General features: G+C 42.7%; 1 protein-coding gene and 1 pseudogene across 1 annotated transcript in view; both read left to right on the forward strand.

The window, feature by feature from the left end:
- Window positions 1-21452, forward strand: part of ASTN2 (astrotactin 2) — a 787984-nt gene that overhangs the window by 615359 nt on the left and 151173 nt on the right. The window contains exon 18 of the mRNA XM_025050436.1: window positions 1542-1805. Within this exon, the coding sequence (XP_024906204.1) occupies window positions 1542-1805 (264 nt within the window). The remainder of the gene's footprint in view (window positions 1-1541; window positions 1806-21452) is intronic.
- LOC112484042 lies at window positions 11186-11304 on the forward strand (annotated as a pseudogene).

A 21452-nucleotide genomic window follows, 5' to 3' on the forward strand; every position in this document is an offset into this window, starting at 1 on the left:
TTTTTTTCCCAGGGCCCCTGTTTCCATTGAGGCAAGAACTTGCCTTGACTTCACCAGGCTTGGAAGAAGCTGCCATCTGGAGCAAGCTCTCCCTTCTGCTTTTAGAACAGTGCTCCCCTCGTTTGCCACTCAGACTGTGTGCATTGCACAACTTTGAGGACACCATTCGCATAGTCTGTGATGTCAATTGAACCCTCTGGGTTGTACAAATCACTTTGTTTCATCAAGATTTTTAATATAGTCATAGTCCCCTCTCTTCTAGAAGTCCATTCTATAAAACAGATATAAGTAGAACTGCTCTATTTGAGGTTGAGATGTGGGTTTAGAGTTTTGCCCACTTGGTTTTCCTATTGCCCTCTGCAAATAGCTGCTCAGATTCTTCCTGGTATCTCTAGAATTCCTCAGAACTTTGGAGCCTTTGGATTTGACCATGAATGTCATTCTAGCCATCCAGAGTTCCATAATCTCCTTTGATTAAGTCTCAGATACATTCCTAGCACCACGCTAGGCACTGAAGAGTTGAAGACAGGAGTGGGAGGCATGGCCCCTGGCCTCCAAGGGCTCATAAAATGGTTGGAGAGGTCAGCAGAAAATGGGATGAGAAAATGAGCTTAGCAAGATAAGATCTGAAAGCAGAAATTCTTACTCAGAGAAAAAGGACTGGAGCAAGGAGAAAAGACTTCCTGAAGAGGCTCACAGTAGAATGGAGCATTGAGGGGTGGTAAAGATTTGCAGAGACAGAGGCGGAAAGTAGGACAGGGTGAGCAAAGGCACAGAAGGGGGAGATACTAGGGTATGGATCAAGAGAGACAGCACAGAATGGAGCATGGATGAGTCAGATCTCAGTGTGCACATGAAGAATAAGGCAGGAAAAGAAGCTTGCGCAAGGGAGCAGATGAGCACAGAAAGAAGGGAATCATGTCTTTTCTTGATAAGTCCACTTCTTTCTATCTCATTTACTACTCATAACGATTTCACGTGGTATCATAAACCCCATTTTACAGAATTAATTACTACACACTCTTGGACATTAACAGATTTTTTTTCAAGGTTTCATTGTTATTATCAAGTAGAATTGAGATTTAAACTGAAATTGACTTGACTCCAAAGCTTGTGTTTCCCCTATAACATGGGACTTCATGAAAAAAATTATAAGACTAAAATGAGTTTATAAAAGACAGGTTAGAATTTGTGTATTTTGACAGTAGACAGAAAGGAATTTCTGGTTGGGAAAAATATCCTTGAATATTTACGTCTTGCAAGGTCCTTGGAGCATCCTCTAGTCCAACTTACCATCTTTAAATATGGAGAACGTCAGTCCCAAGGAGAGCGAGGGGATTATTTAATGTAAACGATAGAACAGGACTCCACTCTGGTCTCTGAACCCTCAGGCCAGTGCTCTTTTCAAAGCCTCAGGAAGAAACCACTCTAGCATGTTTTTCCTTTTCAGTGAATACCAGCTCCTTAGCACAGCAGATTTCTTATGGGATCAAGAGTCTGACCTTTTGAACAATACCAAATTTATCTCTCCCTCTCCAGAGACTACGGAGTTAGGCAGCAAGAAGGAGCTCAAGTCCATGCCCTTCATCACCTACCTCTCAGGTCTGCTGACAGCCCAGATGCTGTCAGATGACCAGCTCATCTCAGGTGTGGAGATCCGCTGTGAGGAGAAGGGCCGCTGTCCATCCACCTGCCACCTTTGCCGCCGACCAGGCAAGGAGCAGCTGAGTCCCACGCCAGTGCTGCTGGAAATCAACCGTGTGGTACCACTCTATACCCTCATTCAAGACAATGGGACCAAGGAGGTGAGCCCCCCAACATAGCCACTGAGTGAGATCTAAGTACCAGCCTTCCTACCTCCCACCCAGGGACCCTTTATCCATCAGGATTGTTATCGTTGTCATTGTCATCTTCATCGTGATGACTAGCATTTGTTGATGCTTTACCATGTTTTAAGTACATAGGTAGCTTGGTAGCACTAGCTGCTATAATCGACAAACCTTCAAATCTCAGCAGCTTAATACAGTAGAAGTTATTTCTTGTTTGTGCAGAGTCCTAGATGGATATTCTGATTGATGAAAGGCTTTGCTCTGAGAAGTAGTTCAGGGACCCAGCCTATTTTATCTTGTGCTCCATCAACCTAATGCTTCCCAGTTAATGTGGAAAAACAAAGAAAATGGAGGGTTGCATGTGAGAATGGGCCATGGCTGAAAGTGGCAAGCATCATTTCAGCTCCTATTCCATTGGCTAGAACTCAGCCGTTGAGCGTAGCTGTCCGCAATGAGATAGGGAAACACATCCTATCTGTGTTCCTAGGAAAAGATATGGGCATGGTGAAAACCTAGCAGGATCTGTCTGCATCAGTACTGTACTTAGATTATCCTTTTAATCTACCCTTCAGAGCTGTGATTTCCTTACAAATATTGGGTTGATTCATAGAAACTGCTGACATTTATTGGTAAAAATGGCAAGTTCATATGGTTCCTTTTAATGTCATACCTACTTTACAAATGAGGAAACCTCAAAGAAGTTTAGTGATTTGCTGAAAGTTGGTCTGCTCCAGAGATGACACACTTAATCATGAAATTATATCTCTCCTTTTCCCTCTTTTTGTGTCTCTCACTTTGAATGACAGCATGTCAGGGCTTGAGGGGACCACATGCATGATTTAGTTCACTGGTTTGCAAACTTGTGTTATGGCACACTTTTCCCAAATGCAATCTTTAGGAACTCCAACCCATAAAACCAGGAATAGTGATGCCACTCCTTCAGTGAGGAAGAGGAGGTTGGATAAGACATCTCTACTTGGTCCCCACTGTTCCCTCTGCAGAATCTCTGAGACAGCCTTGGACCTTCAAAGGAGATGATCTGGTAGACCACTGACCAGGTCCAGTAGGATGCTTTGGGTTATGTGCCCCTCCCTTAACATCCTATTGCACTGAGTAAATCCCAGAGGATGGTGAGTGGTTAGATAGGGTTTCATAGAGAACAGAGAGGGGATGGGAGTAAGAAAGTGGGGAGAGTATCAAGTAGATGACCTCAGGCAGAAAAGAACATGGTCTGTGTACAAAGACAGAAAGAAAATTCCCCATGACTAAGACCAAGAGATAGAAGGAGGGCAGAGATGGCCAGAGGGGTCAGAAGGAGCCTGATCATTTAGAATATTGTAAGCTAGGTCATAGCGTTTGGGCTCTATCTGGAGGACAATGGGATGCTGAAGATAATATGATTAGCAGGAGGCTGATAGGATTAGATTTGGGTGGCAGAAGAAGCCCTCTGAAAACAATCCAAATGACCATCAATGGGAGAGCAGTTACGATGTAGAATGCACATACAACGGGACACTGTGCACTAGCCAAGATGAGTGAACTATAGTGACACTTAATATGAGATGGGTGAACGTAATGTTAACTGAAAAAAGTAAGTTTCAAAGATATGTTTTAAACAGCATGATAACCTTTCCACAATTTTAAGTTGAAATAGGCACGCGCGCGCACACACACACACACACACACACACACACTTAATACACTACCTTTTAGGAATAAATACGGATGCGGTCAACCATTTAAACATGGAATCAAGGAAATAATGATCATAAGATACAGGACGATGGCAGTTTTGAGTCAGGGGAGGCAGGGTGTTGGCATGAGGGAGCATTTGTTACACTTAAGTAGTCAAGTTTGGGTGATGAATTTGTGGGAGTTTATTAAAGTAGTAAAACTAGCTAACTAACACTAACTGCATGAATACATAAAGCCTAAATAACCATGCGTGGTATAGCAATGAGCTCGAGTTATGAACCAAGCATCACGAGTAATCCAATTCTGTGCATCAGAGGTCCCCAGATAACAACAGCTGAAAAGCCAAATGTGCGTGTATCTCCACGCCTCTGGCTTCAGAGCGAGAGCCCATAGTGGAAACATAAGAGTGGCAGCAGGGAGACCCGTGGGAGCTTCCAGGGACTGCCGAGGTGGGTCTGACCAGTGGTGTGTCACAGGGACGAAAAACATAGCAGCTTGGTAGCCGTGTGGGGCTGAGCTCTCCCTGCATAGCTACCAAGCGGAAGGGGGCTGTTAATATTCCCACTTACTGCTCTGTGAACTTGCCCCCAACTATTGCCCTTCCAGGCTACACTCTTCTCATCATAACAGCTATAACGTGGCACAGTTCTAGCTAAGTCCTGAGACTTCTGTGACGTGTTCTTGGCACATGGGTGGTGGCCGAGGAGCGGTGGTCCCTGTCCTCTTTGCTTAGGTGTCAGATCACCCCATGTCTGAATTCTGTGCCAGCTTGGCTAGCTTGCCTCAGAAGCAACACGATATTTAATCATTTGGAACCCACGGAGGCCTTCCTGAGGCCCATTCAGGTTAGTTATCAGAGAAGCCTGGGGGTATGAAAGTGGCCACTAGATGTCACTGTTCTCCTCACGGGAGATCTGGAGCTCTTGAAGCACTAGTCATTGAGTCATTATTAATTCAGAAAGGATTTTTTAGTCCTTCACTAGGCCAAGTACTGTGTCACACCTTGAGGAGTGAAGATTGTGACAAGTAGACATGATCTTTATCTACATGGAGTATACAGACTTGTAGAGAAGACAGATATTAGTGAAATAATCATACAAATAAGTAAAAGCAGACTGTGCTAAGTAACAGGAGAAGTCTAGGATAGTGGGTTCAAAGCGTGTAACAGGAGGCCTTGTGGGGCCAGGGAAGGCTTCCCTGAGGCAGTGACATCGAAACAGTCTTTGGGGACCAGGTATGGGGACTGGGTTTGGGCGACAGGACTAAGAGGGATCATGAACACCTGCCGGGTCGAAGGCCCAGCTCCTGCAAAGGCCTGAAGAGTGAGCAAACAGGGCCCATTTCCCAGAGGAACTGAGTGAGAACCAGTGTGACAGGGGACTAGACTGAGGGGAAGCTCCATGGGCAGCGCTGAGGAGAGGTGGCAGGGCCTGGCCAGGCAGAGCTGTGAAGGCTGTGGTGGCGAGGAGATTAGTCCCTGGTGGCAAGGAGGTTGGTCCCTGGTGGCAAGGAGGTTGGTCCCTGGTGGTGAGGAGCCGTGGAGGACTTAAGGCAGGCAGGAACAGGTGCTGTCTCCTCAGCTCCAAGCTCTGCTCCTCTTAGTCACTCCTGCACAGAGACATTAGAGCTGGTTGACCAGAGCTGGCTTCCCCCAAGTCTCCAGTGTCTTCTTCCCCAGCCTCAAACCCCAAGACAGGCCTATTTAAAGTTTCATGGCAGCCTAGGGGCTGCGGTGTGTCAGGCATTTCCAAGGGAGCCAGGCTGAGGTAGGAGTGAGTAGGATCGGCCCCTGCAGATCTGGACGTGATCCTGGAGGAGGGGACATGGCTGCTGCGTGAGGCTGGTATGATGAGAAAGTAGCCACGCTCATGGTTTCCATGACTTGTTTTTCTACGTCTTCTCCCAGGGCTTCTCCATCTCTCTGTCTTTCTCTGCAGCTGGAGGCAGAGGCCATATGCATAAAACACAAAAAAAGGCCTGGACTCTGACACTGAGGCAGAGCAAAGCTTAAGCAACTCTTTTTTCTTCCTGGGACATTCTTTTCCTACCTAGAGAAAAAAAAAAAATGGGTGGGAGAAGTGAGTTTCTTTCTGAGCTCCCTATAAGAGACTTTGTCTAAGTGGAATCAAGTAGTGTAGATTCTGTGCTCTACCCAGGTTGGGCCAGAATCCTGTCTCAATCCCCAGTTCACTGCGCGATACTGAATGACCTCTCCAAACCTCAGCTGCCACATCTGTAAAATGTGGTTTCCTGATCCTTTCTTCATGGGGATCACATGAGATAATGAATGCATCGCGCCTGGCTCATAGCATGTAATGGGCAAACCTTTTCTATGATAATGATATAAAAAAAAAAATGTTTGTTTAAACTGGCCTCTTTTTCTATGCTTTCTTTGGTACCTTCTCTTCCAGGTGGTACCTGATAACTTTGCAGATGTCCAAAGTGCTAAGGACACGATGTTTAAAGTCGGATCTGTATTTTGTGTGGGAGAAGTCATTGGTTATGTTACACATGGAGAGATTTTAGGAGCAATTCTTCACTTTATAAACATTTCTGGAGCTCATACTCTGTAAGTAAGGGATAGCATAGTTAAACACGCGTACAAGAATTTCTTCTCCTATAGATCTTCTTTGTGAGAACTCCTGACTCCTTGAGTTTTTTGGGGGTTCTTACTTCCCGAGTCCCTTCTTATGGCACAGTTAGGAGTATCAGAGATGGAGTATGACTTGGTTGAGGTTTGTGGGGCCGTTCTGGCCTCTGGTTTTGTATCAGGGCCAGGGGGTGCCCTGATAGCTTCTGGGACCATCAGACACTAGCTCTTTTGGTAGTTGGTGTCTCCTTGGGTCCATTTCTGTGAATGCTTGGGAAAGAATGAAGCCTCCTGCCCCATCTGGAAAGGAACCCTTCATTACACTTCCTGCTGTGGTTTTGAACAAGCAAAGCAGAAAAAAAGTCTTTATGATGGAGAGTTTGATTAATATGTAAATCTCCTCCCTCTACCTGTTAAATGACCCATACCATAGCCCGAAGCCACAGAGCATGACTAAGCATACCTAGTGCTTAATGTACAAGATTTTGTGTGGCTATTAATTTAGGCTTTGGGTGAAGAAGAGGAGGCTCCAAGTGGGAGAGACAGAACAGTGTCACGGTGAAGAGCCAGACAGAGCTGGGTTTGAATCCCATCTATGCTATTGACTGCCTGGGTGACCTGACTCTTAGTTATTTGTAAAGTAGGCATTATAGATAGTGTCTATCCCGATCTATTTGGGGGTTAGGTGTTTCTTTGGAAGAACTAGAGAACTGGGACACCTGGAATCTGAGCTCGGTTTCATCCTTGATTGTTATAAGACATGGGACATGAGCGCTTCTCCTATTTTGGTCTCTGTTCCTTTATCTATGTGGTGAGGACAGGTTAACTTTGCCCACGGTCCCCTCTAGTGGTATGACAAGGTCAGATCTAACTTCTCCTCTAAAAATAAGGGAAATATTTTGAGGTGGAAGAACCAGGCTGGGACCAGCAATTTATTTTTCATTCAGAGATAGTACCAGTTTTGCTCCTGAAATTAATATTGGGAAGAGAAAGATAGACATGTCTTGTACTCTATCCTAAAGTCACAGCATTTATGAGTGGAGCTGAATATTAAAATTACATCCTGTTTATTTTACAGATCAACCTCTTTATTTCACAAACAGTAAAGCGGATACCCAGAGACGAAGAATGACTTGCTATATAGGTCACACGGCCACATCTGAATTCGAAGTAGTCAGGCATGGCTTCTGCCCTCACAAATGTCTGTCTTCTTCCTGAGACTCAGTTTTCTCATCTATGAAATGGGCGGCACTAAATTTCTCCACAGAGCTGTCATGTAGGAAAATTAGGAGCCCGTTCGTTTTATTGTTTTGAAAACTGTAAAATACCGTATAGATCCCGATAATTCTTTTCTAGTGCTCAGGTCTCCTGACTTTTGATAATGTGAGTTGTTTTTTTTTTTTTTTTTCCTTTTTATCCCGTCCCAGGAAGAGCCATGTATAATTTTGGTCTTGTCGTGGTTGTCTGACTTTCCAGCAGATCCTCCCTCTGTGCCAGAAAGACTTGTTTTCTCTATTTACACTTATTGGCTCAAACTGAGAAGACAATTCCAAATGACTGCTCTTTGAAAAGAAATGACCAGCCAAGTCTGTGCTCCTCTCCCACTGTTATTACTACGACCATCATCGCAACCACCATCACCACCACTGTATTGTAGCACCACCACCACCTTGCATTAGGTGCAGAGTGTGTGCCAGACACCGTGCTAGGAAATGGGATACGGAGGGGAATCAGACATAGATTGTGCCTTCAAGGAGCTCGTAGTCCAGTGAATGAGGCAGAAGAGCCACATAAGTAACTGTAATTACTTGCATATGCTACATTAATGCATGATTTATTTTCAAATAATACAACAGACATTCCAACACTGTTAGAAAAGAGAGAGAGAGAGATTATGAAAGGGAGAATCTGGAAAAGATTTTTGGGGCAGGGAAGGTGCATATGGACAGATAGTGGAATAGCTTAAGGTAAGTCTATTGATGATGAAGATAATATTATGTGCCAAAAACTGTGTCAGGGGCTTTACTGCTTTATCTCATCTAACCATCCAACAACTTATGAGGGAAGTACTGTTATTATCCCTATTTAATAGATGAGGAGACTGAGGCTCAGAGAAGCTTGAATCCAGGTCTCTAAAATTCCAAAGCTAGTCTAGGCCAGAGTTTCAAAAATATGGCCCATTGGTGAAATCCAGCCTTCTACTGGTTTTTATAAATAGAATTTATGAGACATAGCTAAACTCGTCTGTGTATATATCATCAATGCCTGCTTTCCTGCAACAATGGCTGATGACAGTAGGTTGTACAAAGCCAGAAATGTTTACTGTCTAGTCCTTTACAAAAAAAAAAGTTTTGCATACCTTGGTCCAGACTAAAGTATATTGGAAAAGAAGGGGAAAGAAAGTTATGTCAAATACTATGTGCCAAACATATGAAACAATAAAGCCCAATAATTTTTTTTTTAATTTATTTTTTCTTAGTAAATTTATTGGTGTAACCTTGGTTAATAACATTATATAAATATTAGATGTCCAACTTCATAATGCGACATCTGTATACTTTATTATGTGCTCACCACCCAAAGTCTAGTCACCTTATTTTTGACCTTTACCCTCTTCATCCCTTCCCCACCCCCTCTCCCCTCTGGTTACCACCATTCTATTGTCTGTATCTATGAGTTTGTTTGTTGGTTTGTTTGGTTTTATTTGTTTCTTTGGTTGCTTTTTGTTTTATATCCCACATATGAGTGAAATCATACAAAGTCCCAGCAATTACTGAGGGCCAGCCATACCCCTGGCATTTTTAAGTGTTTTGTGTATATTAATGTGTGTCCTCTTACTACATCCTGAAGTATGTTTCACAAATTAAAAAAAGCAAAAACGTGAGTCTTTAAAGGGATAAATAATTTATCTATGATCACATGGCTAGTGACTTGTGGAGTCAGAATTCAAACCCAGATGTCTGTGTCTAAAGTTTATGTGTTTATCACTCTTGTGACAAGTCTGAAAGATTTGAGGGAGATAAAACTGGAGAAGTATTATGCAGAAGTTTGAATTGTGGGCAACTTTGAATGCTGGGCTGAGGGGTTTAGGTACCATGTAGACTATAAGGACCCCTTCAAGACTGGGGCTTAAGAGGAAGGCACGCCTAGATGTGTTTTAGGCTAAGACTACAGCAACAATCGAAGGTGGAATTACAGGGACCAGGACTGTTTTATGGCAAAGGCTATTCATTTGAGGTCTTCAGATCTCTGATTTTAAAGGGTCTTTGTATCTCCATCCCCAGAAAGTTTATGCAGAATTATATGTTACTATATTTTTTTTTCTGGGAAAAAGATATATGGTATCAGTGCATTTTCTAAATGTTCTTTACTCTAATGTTATAGAACACTAAAATAAGAGGACCAGTTGGTTGCAGTGTCCACTGCAGAGTCCACATATGAGATGGCTAGGAAATCGAATTCAAATAATTTTAACAAGTATTTACTAAGGGTCTCCTATGGGCCAGGCCCTGTTCTGGCTGTTTGGGATACATCAGGGAGCAAAACAGGCATATATTTCCACCATCTGGAGACTTCATTTTGACTGGAGTATGTACGTGTAGGAGACCTAAACAATCAGAATAGTAAATAATAAACCATATTAAAAAGTGAAGGGAGAAAAAAAGTAAAGCAGAATGAGGGAGGTCAGAAGTGCCTAGTGGGGAGTGGCACCTGGATCTTGGAGTGTCTCAGAGTCCATCAGAATCACTTGGGTCGGGATGCGGGAAACATTTGTTAAAATTTGCTGGAAGGTAAGATAACCACAACAAGACCAGATTCTCCTTCCTACTGCTTCTGTTTCTCTGGGGAGGCGAGGCTGAAATCTTCATCTTCACAAGCTTCCCAGGCGATTCTGATGCACACTGAGCTTGAGAACCACGACCCAAAATCATGGTTAATACGTCTTTCTCATTCTGAAATTCCTTCAGGGAATTCCTTGCTGAGGGATTAAGAAAGTCAAATACTTATAAGCTGGAGTAAATCTTCTCGGCTCTCATGGGCCACTTCCTCTTCATCTCCTGCACATTCTGAGAAGGAGGTGAACTGGCCAGGGACCAGACTGTCAAGCAATCCTTGCCAAGATGGAAGATCAAAGTAAAGCGGGGGGGAAATAATTGACGTATTATTCAACATGCTCACGGTCAATTACCAAAGAGGAACTTAATGCTTGGCTTGCCTACTTGCAAAACTGGAAAACGTAGCTATTTCATGGAACCAGAAGACTACCAGATTCAATAATATGCAAGGCATACAGACTTAGCGAATGCAAATATTTTTGCATGTCAGAGATTAGAGCATTTGTGTTTTTTCTTTCCACCGCATGACACATCAAATTCAGTTGGCAAATGTAATAAAAAAGGGAACACAGAATGTCTTTCCCTTGTACTTTTAATAACAACCATTTACTGAGCACTTCAGTTGTGCTGGGAGCTCAGATCATGTGCTTTATGTACTTAGCTCACCAAACTCTCTCATCAACCCCATGCGATGGGTACTATTTTGAAAACTAAGGAAAGGAGAAGTTAGATCACTTTGCCCCAAGGTCCTACAAATAGGAACTGGTGGAGCCAGGGTTTGACCTGGGCACCTGAGCTTTGTCTCACTTTACTATATTCTCTCTCCACTAGCTACCACCTCCTTCAACTTTTTAAATGAAGTATAATAAATGAAAGTCTAATGTATACTATAGATACTATCACTGCATTAATATTACCTTCTTCACCAATTGTAGTGTCTTGATGTCTTTACTTGATGCCCAAAATTTTTTAAAAATCAGTGACTTCTGCTGTCAGCACTGATTCACTCTCATTCATTCCAGGGTTGGTTTCTACCATCCAGTGGAAATATAGTGGCTTCTCATTTGCCATAAATAACCGCTTATCCTTTGATAGTGTTTTCTATCTCAGTTCTTGGAATCCTGAAACCAATAAGACATCTTCGGTTTCTCTCATTCCTTCCTGTCTGTGCTCAAAACCCCAACACCAAAACTCGTTAACGAATCCTGTAGATTTTTCTTTTAAGAATTTCTCCTGTCTACGGCCATGCCACCCTGAACAAGCCCAATCCCATCTGATCTTGGAAGCTAAGCAGGGTCAGGCCTAGTTAATACTTGGATGGGAGACCACCTAGAAAGACTAGGTGCTGTAGGCATAAAAAATACAAAAATAAGTGATTGTAAGCTCACAAGGTCCTTGCAATCTGTGAAGGCAACCAAAGGATTGCCTTGCCTAAAAAAAAAAAAAAAAAACAATTGTAAGCTAACAGGGTCCTTGCAATCTGTGAAGGCAACCAAGGGATTGCCTTGCCTAAAAAAAAAAAAAAAAAAAAATTTCTCAAACATGTTCACTTTTACCCAGTCCGGTCCAAGTTTTGCCTGGACTATTGCAGTAGCCTTCTAACTGGCTAACAACGTACTTTGCCCTTCTAATCCATTCTCTTCCTTGTAGCCAGAATGATATTTTCGAAACTAAAACGTACACACATCATTTTCCTGATTAAAATCCTTAACTGGCTTCCAGTTGCTCTTAAGGTGAAAACCAAGGTGCTTACAGTTACCTACAAGGTGTTGCTTGGCCTGGCCCTTTCAACTGCTTAAAACTCGTCTTATACCCCTGCCCTCCTGGCTTTCCTGACTCTGGCCACAGTGATCTTCCAGTTTCTGGAAACACTGTTTTTGATCATGCCAAAAAATCTTTGCACATGCTCTTTCTTCTCCTTGGAATGTGTTTCACTCCTCCCCATACTTATTTCCACTGAGGTAACTGCTCCTCACCTACCAGATTGCTGAAGCCTCTGGATTTGATAAGATCCCCCTATTTGCTTATTTGTTTACTTACTTTATTGAATCTTTTAATCTTTCCTTCGTAGCAATTATCCCGGTTTTTAATTATGCTTTTATGTTTTGTAATCATTTGATTAATGTCTGCATCTCCTCCTTCTTGTCCTCCACCTTTTATTATGTTATTTTATGATGACTTCAGTCCCTATGAGGAAGAAGGAGCAGGTAAACTCAGGAATGCAGGCATTATACAAGCATCTAGTCCAACCCTAGTCTACTTCTTGATTCCTTTCTACCACACCTCGCAAAGGTTGTGGACCCTGTGTTTAACATTCCCAGTAACAGCTTGCTCAGTGACCCCTAAGCATCCTGGTTCCCCCACTTCTAGAATATTTTTCCTTATTTTGAGTCAAATATTTTCCCATACATTATGGGGTAAACTCTATGGGACCAGGGTCTGGATAAACTTTCAGCATTGCACCAACAGCTCCTAGTATAGTACTTGATACATAATAGACATATAGTAAATATGTTTTTAATGAAAATAAATGAATGGCTGAGTGAAAAACGAATGAGTAGCCAACTTGTACTGGTACGCTTACATGGTGTTTTCACATACACTGGCTCCCTTAATCCTCTCAAGGGGTCTATGCTGGTTTCAATGTTTATCTTCATTTACAGATAAGGAAACTGAGGCTCAGAAAGGGTAGGTACCACCCTCTGAAACCTCACAGGGCTAACAAATGTCAGAGCCAGGCCTGGAATCCCTTTTCCAGCTGCCTCGCCACCACTCATTTATCACGCAGCCATCATTTATCTGAGGGTGTCCTGCAAAGACAGCCCCAGCCAGGGCTGTGCTGGGCTTCCAGGAACAGAGCGAGCTGCAGGCCCCATCTCTGCTGGAGATGAGCCCAGCTCACAGGGGGCTCTTCGTGGGTCATTAGGCAGCTTCAGTCAGCAGTGATGCTAAGGGCCCAGAGAGAATTCACAAACAATTCAACTCTCTCTGTCTATTTCTCTCTAATCTAAGAAGAAAAAAAAAAAGAGTCATTCCAGATGTGCCTCACAATTCACCAGGCAGATGCCGTGAAAGCAGCATGAGTTCGTACCATTACACAGCCAGTCAATGTGCTCAGTGCCTTCTCTGGTCAACAGGGTCACGTTACTCCTAGCATTTCTGAGTATAATGGTTCCAGGCCATAAATTCAAGTCCTGGGAGGAGGAGAAGCCCTCGAGGAATGTGGCTTCTCCTTGGACTATGAGTTTCTTTTCGTTTTTAACTTCATCTCCCAATTTTCCCATTTGGGGGAGCACTGTTAAATCTCTGGATCTTCTGCTTTCCAACCCCAAAACAATTTAGTTTGGAAAAGTATAACACATATGAAGGTAGAGAAAACAATGTAATAGACCTCTGTGTACCTACCCCCTTCTAGTTTTAACCATGATCATCAACTCACACCAAGGCTGCATCACCTGCTCTCACACTTTAAATATTATGTAGTTTTATTGTAAATGTGAAAGTTTGTATTTCTAAAAGATAACTCCAGGAATATCCTTCATACCATTACCATGTTCTCCAAATTAACAATTCTTCTATACCATACTTTGCAAGAGCTTGTGTTTGAATAGACCCAATAACAGCTTGCTCACTAAGCAGCCTGTTTTCTCACTAATGGAACATCCTTCTTTTATTTTGTGTCAAGTGTTTTCCTATTGAGTCAAATATTTACTGTTTTTGTTGTCTCTAGTTCCACCTATCAATACTATACTGTAAGAGTCTTATCTATTGACTTACTAGACGGAGGACAGAATTAGGGGTAGAATCCAAATCTTTTGCTACTGGACTTTTGGATTTGTCCTGGGTCACAATAGTCTCTATCTTTAGTGCACATAGTGGGTATTCAAAACATAACTTTCATGTAGCTAAAGGAAACTGAAGCTTAGGAGGAGAAACCTCTTGTTAAAGTCACACAGCCAATAATGGAAACAGGATTTAAACACATGCTTTTCTGGTTTCATAGCCTGTGTTCCCAGCATATAAACTATAGAGACTAACTACCTCATCATTGGTTCTTCCCTGTACACTGTGACACAGGCAAGCCATTCTATCATCAAGTAACCTTTCTCGGATTTGAGAGTCCCTCCTGTCACTACCTTTTTGTTTACCTTCCCTCGGGTAAAACTTCTTGCTTTGTCCTCACCTCTTAGTCACTTCCCAGCCTCTTGGAAGCTGGGTTCTGTCCCATCACCTGTTAACTCAATCCAAAACCCTTCTTACACCCCTTTTTTTAGACTATCAATCTACTCTTAAAAGAGCTTAGGTTTGGCCCCTTTAATTTTAACTTGCCCAACCTGAATCTTTTCCAGAAAATATTGCTTCCCTTCGAATAATCAGGTAAAATACCAGGACATGGAAACATGGCAGCTGCTCGAAGGTGGGTAGGTTCACACTGCGGAGGCTCTCACCATCCCTCCGAAGGGCTTCTCCCATCGTTGCTGTTTCTCAAAAGTGCAGATACTCATTTCGCATTGAGTTGGAGAAAACGGAGATATAGATGTATTCCAGTAGGTAGCGACACTGTTATACTGTGAGTTCTTACTTAATGCTGTCAATAGGTTCTGTGACATTAAACCAAACGACGTGTGACGAAACCCATTTTACCGTAGACTAACTGATATAAACAAACATCTGTGGCATCTCACCAATGTTATAATGAAACAACATTGAATGAAATGACATTATTTGAGGACCTGCTACATATACATACTTACGTATATTTATATAGATATACATAGGTTTATTTACTTTTTTATTTTAAGGAGGTTATTAGTTATATTCAAGATAAACAGACTTGTTAGTGAGATTTTGAAATTTTAGAGTTTTAGTGAGATGTCCTTTACAGGGCCCAAGTTTTGAAGCCACCCAGGTATAGATTTGAATTCCGGATTTTATGCTTACTTGTTAGATGGCATTACACAGGAGACTTAGCCTACCTGAGCTCTATTTTCTTATCTGCGTGATAAAAATAATACAAAAGGCCTGCTTCCTAGGATAGTTCTGGATGTTATATAAGATGACAGTTGCAAAGAAAAGAAGGTACAAGAATTAGAACTAGACTTACATTCTGATTTTGTCACACACTATGGAGATATAACTTAATTACTCAGAATCTCAATGAGAATAACATAAGGATGACTTAACTCATAGAGTTTCTGTTAGGTTGAATAAGATAATGTATAAAAAGCACTTAACCATGCCTAATGTGATTAAAAACTCGATCAGTATTAGTTGCAGTTTGTTTCCTCTTCATCTTTTTTATCTTCTTTCTTTTTCTCTTCCTCCTTTTCTCTTCTGCTTCTGGTCTCGCTTCTGATTAAAGCATCTAGCACAGAGTAGGTGTACCATAAATAGTAATTGCCTTACCCTCAGGCATCCATTGATTAAAAACCCAGAAGGGTAGTCAGGTCACAGAAACTAGGAAAAGCATACTTTCTCAAAGGCAAGCATCATGTATCTGACAGTTGATTCTAAAAATCTTTCCCCATTGGAAAAAATATTAAAAAGAATAAAAATAATTACAAACATAGATGTGTCTAGAATTACGTTTGCCTGTAAATAATTGTAAATAACAACTCTTTTATGTTCATCAATTTGCTTCCATCTAGAAAATATCGAAGTTCAGGACTTTATTGATAGTCATTTAATTATCAAATATATGGATATGTGTGGATACATACACAGATCTGGCATTATTTTAGGTACTTTGTAAATGATCCTTCTAACATTCCTTATTGATGTAGGTATTAATAAATCTCCATTTTACACATGTGGAATGTGAAACAAAGAATTGAAGTCATTTCTACCGGTTTGCTCAGGGATGGCTCTAAGTTTTGGACCAGGGGTTTGATTGCAAATACCATACTCTCCGTGCTCTGCCATCCCGCCAGCATGGGTGACATCCTTCGCTGGGTTCCGGGATCTACACTTCTCAGTGTCCAGCTTGCCATGATGGAGACGTGGCCACAATGAACCTGGTAGAAATCTCCCATTTCACAACCTCCTCAACGCAATCGCCAAGGCTCCCTTTCAGTGGCAAAGATAAGCTCACTCTGGGTCTAGACTAAGCATGTCCCCTCGTGTCCTCCAACCTTTCTTTTCCTGCCACTACCCCTGGGCTCAATCATGGAAGCCCCACCAGCTGGAGAGACTGCTTCCCTCAGATGCCTCCTAAGGGAACATGGGTGTACTGGAAAACTGAGGTCACCAGTGGCCACAAAAGGGAAATTTTGTCGTCCTTTACTCAGGAACTCACCATTAACTTAAGCTAGCTAGCATTTAGTGACATTAAGTCCACAATCTTGGACAAATCCTCCACTTGAAATCTTCCCACCCGCCTCTCATCTCCAGATGTTCTTACCACAGGGGAGGGGAGTTGCTATCTGTCAAAGGACAACAGGCCTTAAAAGACAGGTCGCATCTGTTGGGTAGGGCGGGGATTGCTGGCTAAAGTCTCCCTTAGGAAAAGTGTGTGAATTTCATCCAGATTTCCCCTTCCAGGACTGAGTGGGCCAGGAACAACGCCTTGTAGGAGACAGGCTGAGAGGAGGAGCTCTTCTCTGAAGAACTTGGATTTGTGCAAGACTAAGAAGCCCTTGGCAGTTCATGGTCACAGGGCAAGATGCCTCGGGAAGATGACTCACAATTAGATGGATGAGGCTACTGATATGGCTGTGTCTTCTCCCTTGAGTTATAACTAATGTTTCCTGTTGCTCATAATTGGTCTGCTATTCATCACTTTCACAATTGCTATCAGCTCAGTGACAGGCAGGGCAAATGATCTGGAGATAGTTTGGAACAATGAAAGCACAATCTACTGTCCTCAAGACTGAGCAGGTCTACTAGGATAACATGGATTAGACACCCTAAGAGCTCCCAGTGGTAAGTTCTATTTCTCAGAACTTACCATTCATTAATGCAACACTCATTCAAGCAACAAACATTTATGGAGTACTTACTCTGGGTCAGGCCTCGTGCAAGGAGCTTGTGATAAAATAAGGCAAAGAAATCTAAGTTCAGTGGAGAGGATGGACATTCAAATAGATAATTCAAGGAAATGTTCTAGTTTACTAACAGATGTATCTTCCAAGGTGCAATGGGGACCTTCAGTTCTTCTGAGAAATCAGAAAAGGGCTTCCAGAAAAGATTGCAGTTGTAGCGGGCCTTGATGAATGAGTATGATTTGATCAAAGGCAGAATGCAGAAAAAGCATTTTAGGCTGAGGGAAACCACATTCAAAGACACAGTGGCATAAAAGTCTGTTGTCTGTCTGGTCCTTGATAAGTGGTTCAGTGTAGCTGGTATGTAGGACTGGGGCAGACAGTGGTAGTAGGACATGATGGCTAGAGGGATTGTTTGGCACCACTGTGTTAAGGGCCCTGTGTGCCAGACTGAGAAGCAGAATTTTTATACTTGTTGTAGTCAAAGCTTTTTAGTGGTAGAAAACAGAAACCCACTGAAACTTCCCAAACAAAAAAGAGATTATTATATGATATAGTGATTTTTCATGTAACTCAAGAACAGAACATAGCTGGGAGCCACTCTTAGCAATAATCCTGGAGCCTGTCATCTCTGCTTCTTCCTGGACTTAAGCTAGCTAGTTAGCATGCACTCAAGTGCACTCACGTGTACTCGCTCGCTCTCCTTCCCTCCTTCTCTCCCTCCCTCCCCAACCCCTCTCTGTTTCTGACTCTATCTCTGTCTCTCCCCAACCCACTTCCTTGCTCCCTTCCTCCCCCCCTTTTTTGGTCTCCATGCGTGTTGCTCAACAGAATAGGCCCACCCTAGCCAAGTCCAGCTTTGCATCTCATACAACTTGAAGCTTTCAGAGATGCCAATGAACACATGAATCTAAACTTCCAGAAAAATATCTGATTGGTCCAGTTTGGGTCAAGTAATCAATTCCGGTCTCTCTATTCTTGGCCAAAGCAACAGCGTTATTTAGCTCAAATATAACCTCCAACTGTCTCTTATATCTCATACCCTAAAAGTATCTATTAAAATCCTGTGGGTTTTATTCTCAAACTGGAGTTCCCTAACCCAGGGAGATATACAGTGATGTGCTAGAATGTGCCCAAAGCCACAGGGAAAAGCGATCAGAGATTCTAGTAACAGTACGTAAGAATCACCTGGGAGTGTGTTACATCACAGATTCTGAAGCATGTCTCCCAGGATTCTGATTCACTGGTGTGTTTGGCCTGGGAATCTGAATTTCTAACAAGAGCTTCCAATCATTAATGAGGCAAGAGGTCCAGGGATCACACTATGAGAAACATTTTTGAGTGGGGGAGGGGAACCCTAGTGTTTTAATATTAAAAATCAACCCAAGTCTATTGTGGAGTAGAATATACAATTTCCATAAATACTTAAGAAAGAGACTTCAAAGAAATTTCGCACTTGTCCCTTCTGATATTTGGGATACTTTGTATGAAAGCTTGAAAACCTTTCCATTTTTAACTAGAGGATGTCAGAGATTTTTAAGTAAAGGTCTTTGGCCCTTAAATCTCCTGGGCTGTTCTCAGGAGTGAAGTCAGCATCTGGTAGGAGCGTAACAGAGGTTAAGAGCACAGAATTATCCTGAGGCTCCGGGTAGAAGAGAAATCTCCCATGCTAAGGCCAACACAGGGTGAAGGAACAGAGGGAAATATGACAGAATTAGGCTTCTTAACATTAATTAACTTATGATAGACCAATTGATTAATCAATCAGTGAACCCCTACTCTATGTCAGGCACAGGGATTAAATAGTAAACAAAACAGGGCCCCAACCTTAACTTGTACACAGTCTATTAGAAGAGACAAATAAGCCTTGAAATAGACATTAAAATAATCACAGTAAAATACGTTTTATTATAATGAAAAGCGGGGAAGATGTGTTACAAAGGAAGGAGTCTGTCCCAGCTTTATTGGGTTAGGGAATGCTGTCTGCAGGAGGTAGTCTCCCAGCTGAGAGCTGATGGATTAGTCCATGGGGGACTAATTATTGCATGGGGGATAAAGGCCAAAGACCTTTACTTAAAAGTCTCTGACATCCTCTAGTTAAAAATGGAAAGGTTTTCAAGCTTTCATCCAAAGTATCCCAAATTATTGCATGGAGGAAGAGTGTTCCAAGGAGAAGAGAGAGCATGTAAAAAGCTAGAGATGAGAGAATATGGCTGGAGAACAGAGTATAAAATGGGTGTTGGCAAGGGGTGATGCTAGAGGGAGAAGCAGAGGCCAGAGATTTGGGGGGGCTGACATCAGTACAAAGTGAGGACCTATAGCTATCGAGTGAGGAGTGGCAGAAGCCTGTGGACAGATAGGCCGATCACGGTAGACACAGGCCATTAGGGTGACCTGGATTATGGTCTGAAAGCCAGAGCAATTACCCCGAGCTGAATGCCGGGAGAAGATTGAGCAGGAGTTGGGGCAGCATCAGCGGGAGCTGCACATACTTCTTGCACAGTCATGGTGTTGCCAGAAGGTCAAGGCCTCAGAAATAAGAACATTCAACACCCTTGTTTTATGGATGAGATAACTAAGTCCCAGAGAGGAAGACTGACTGGGCCAACACTGCACAGTTACTGGCAGAGCTGGGATGAGCACTCTCATCCTGAGTAGCCCTTGGCTGGCAGACGACTTTGCATCCAGCCTGGAATCTAGATGAACACAACTTGGAGAAGACTGCAGAGAGCCAGACCCCCAGATGCCAAATGGGAAAACAGAGTTCATGAACGAGTATGTTTAGGAAATGCTGCACTTTGTGCATTACCTTCTTAGGGCTTACCAGTGCCATTTAGCATGTGAATGGCTTTGGGCGTTCTATGTACAGCAGTCTATTCGGTTTTGTTTGATCCAGTCTTTTTCAAATGTATTTGACCACAGAGATAACCTCCCCCAGCGTCACCCCCCAATTTTCTTGAACTCAAAATCAGTTACTATCCCGTTCAACTCCTGTTCCTGAAAACACAGTTTAGAGAGTTGTTCTGGACAGTAAGGACTTGGGACTGATCAGAACAAGGTTAATCAGTCACCCTGTCTCCTCCTGCGGGTATGTCATGAACCTCTACGCCTGCCTATCTTTGGTATTTAGGAAAAAACGGCCTGAGGCAGGGAAGAAGATTCAGTCTTTAGAATCAGACACATTTTTTAATCCCAACTTTAGATCATCCTAGATTTGTGACATAGTCCAAGTCACATGATCGTACGAGCGCCAAACTTTCTAAAATTTTAACTTTTTCAAAGATTTCATGGGGGCAGTGCAACCTAATATACGGGCTTACTATGAAGATTAAATTAGCTCATAGTGGTGAAGCAGTTAGGCTTTGGAATTCGAAGAACTTGAGTTCGAATTCTGCTCTGTCAAATAGTAGCCTTGGAACATAGGAGAAGAACCCAAACCCCCTGGGGTCACAGTCTCATCCTTTGCATAACGGGAGTGACAGGAGTATCCAGCCCCTGCCGTTGTCGTGTGAATGAAATGACTCTCTTTATGGCAAACATTGAGCACTGTGTCTGGCAGATAGATATGCTCAGAAATGCTCACTGTTATTTTTAATGCATTAATACCTAGCACTTCATCCTCTACATGAGATGGATGGGAGCTGAAATATGGAGTGAACTGACAAGAAAAATAACTTTTTGCCTGAGGATGATATAACCTTATCATCTTGTATCTGTACATCTTATGAAACAGACAGGTGACAGACCCCCCCACAGAAGCTTCTCAGTGGGTTGTATACTTATTTCTCTAATATTTTTTCATTAGCAGAGGTAAGTGTGGCAAGAGGGGGTTAGCTGGCTCTAAATGTCTTCCCCTGTCACCCAGATTAACAAGCTGTTCTGTCAGGCCCTCATCATTCAGGGGAGAATGGCTTGAAAAGCTAAGTTCATCCTGACAGGGGAAATTAGGTGTCGTTTATGTGATTTATAGAGCCATAGATTAAGCTGTACCATTTCTCAGATAAGAAATGGGTCTCTGCCAGGTAGTGTCCCTTCAGTGTATGGCCTTATGAATGGGGTGGGGAGTAGGGTAGGGATTTGCCTTAAAGGCTGAAAATGAGGGTGCGTGGAGGAAGGATGGTCGGGGGTAAAGCTTGAGCTTGGAGTGAGACTCTGCTCCACTGTATCTAGGATGGGAAGTTTTATCTGGGGGACCCTAGGCCAGGATCTTCTCTTCTCTGACCCTGCTCTTGCTCATGTGTAAGGAGGACTGTGTTTAGTAAGAGCTGCTGCCACACAGGTTGCTGAGAGGCTCATAGGAGCTAATGTGACAGATGCCCTAGCACCAGGCCTAGAATAAGGAAATGTTAATAGATTTCTCTTGTCTTCATCCCACCTCCTCTGTTTCTTCAAAAACCATCAATGGTGCTTGCCATCCGTGTGACCTCCTCTACAGAAAGCATGTTAGCTGGCAAGAGTTTTTAAAAATAGGCTTTGTTTTTTAGAGCAGTATCAGGTTCCCAGAAAATTTGAGTTGTTCGTT

The sequence above is a fragment of the Pteropus alecto genome, unplaced genomic scaffold, assembly GCF_000325575.1.
Source record: "Pteropus alecto unplaced genomic scaffold, ASM32557v1 scaffold226, whole genome shotgun sequence".
Taxonomy (NCBI): Eukaryota; Metazoa; Chordata; class Mammalia; order Chiroptera; family Pteropodidae; genus Pteropus; species Pteropus alecto.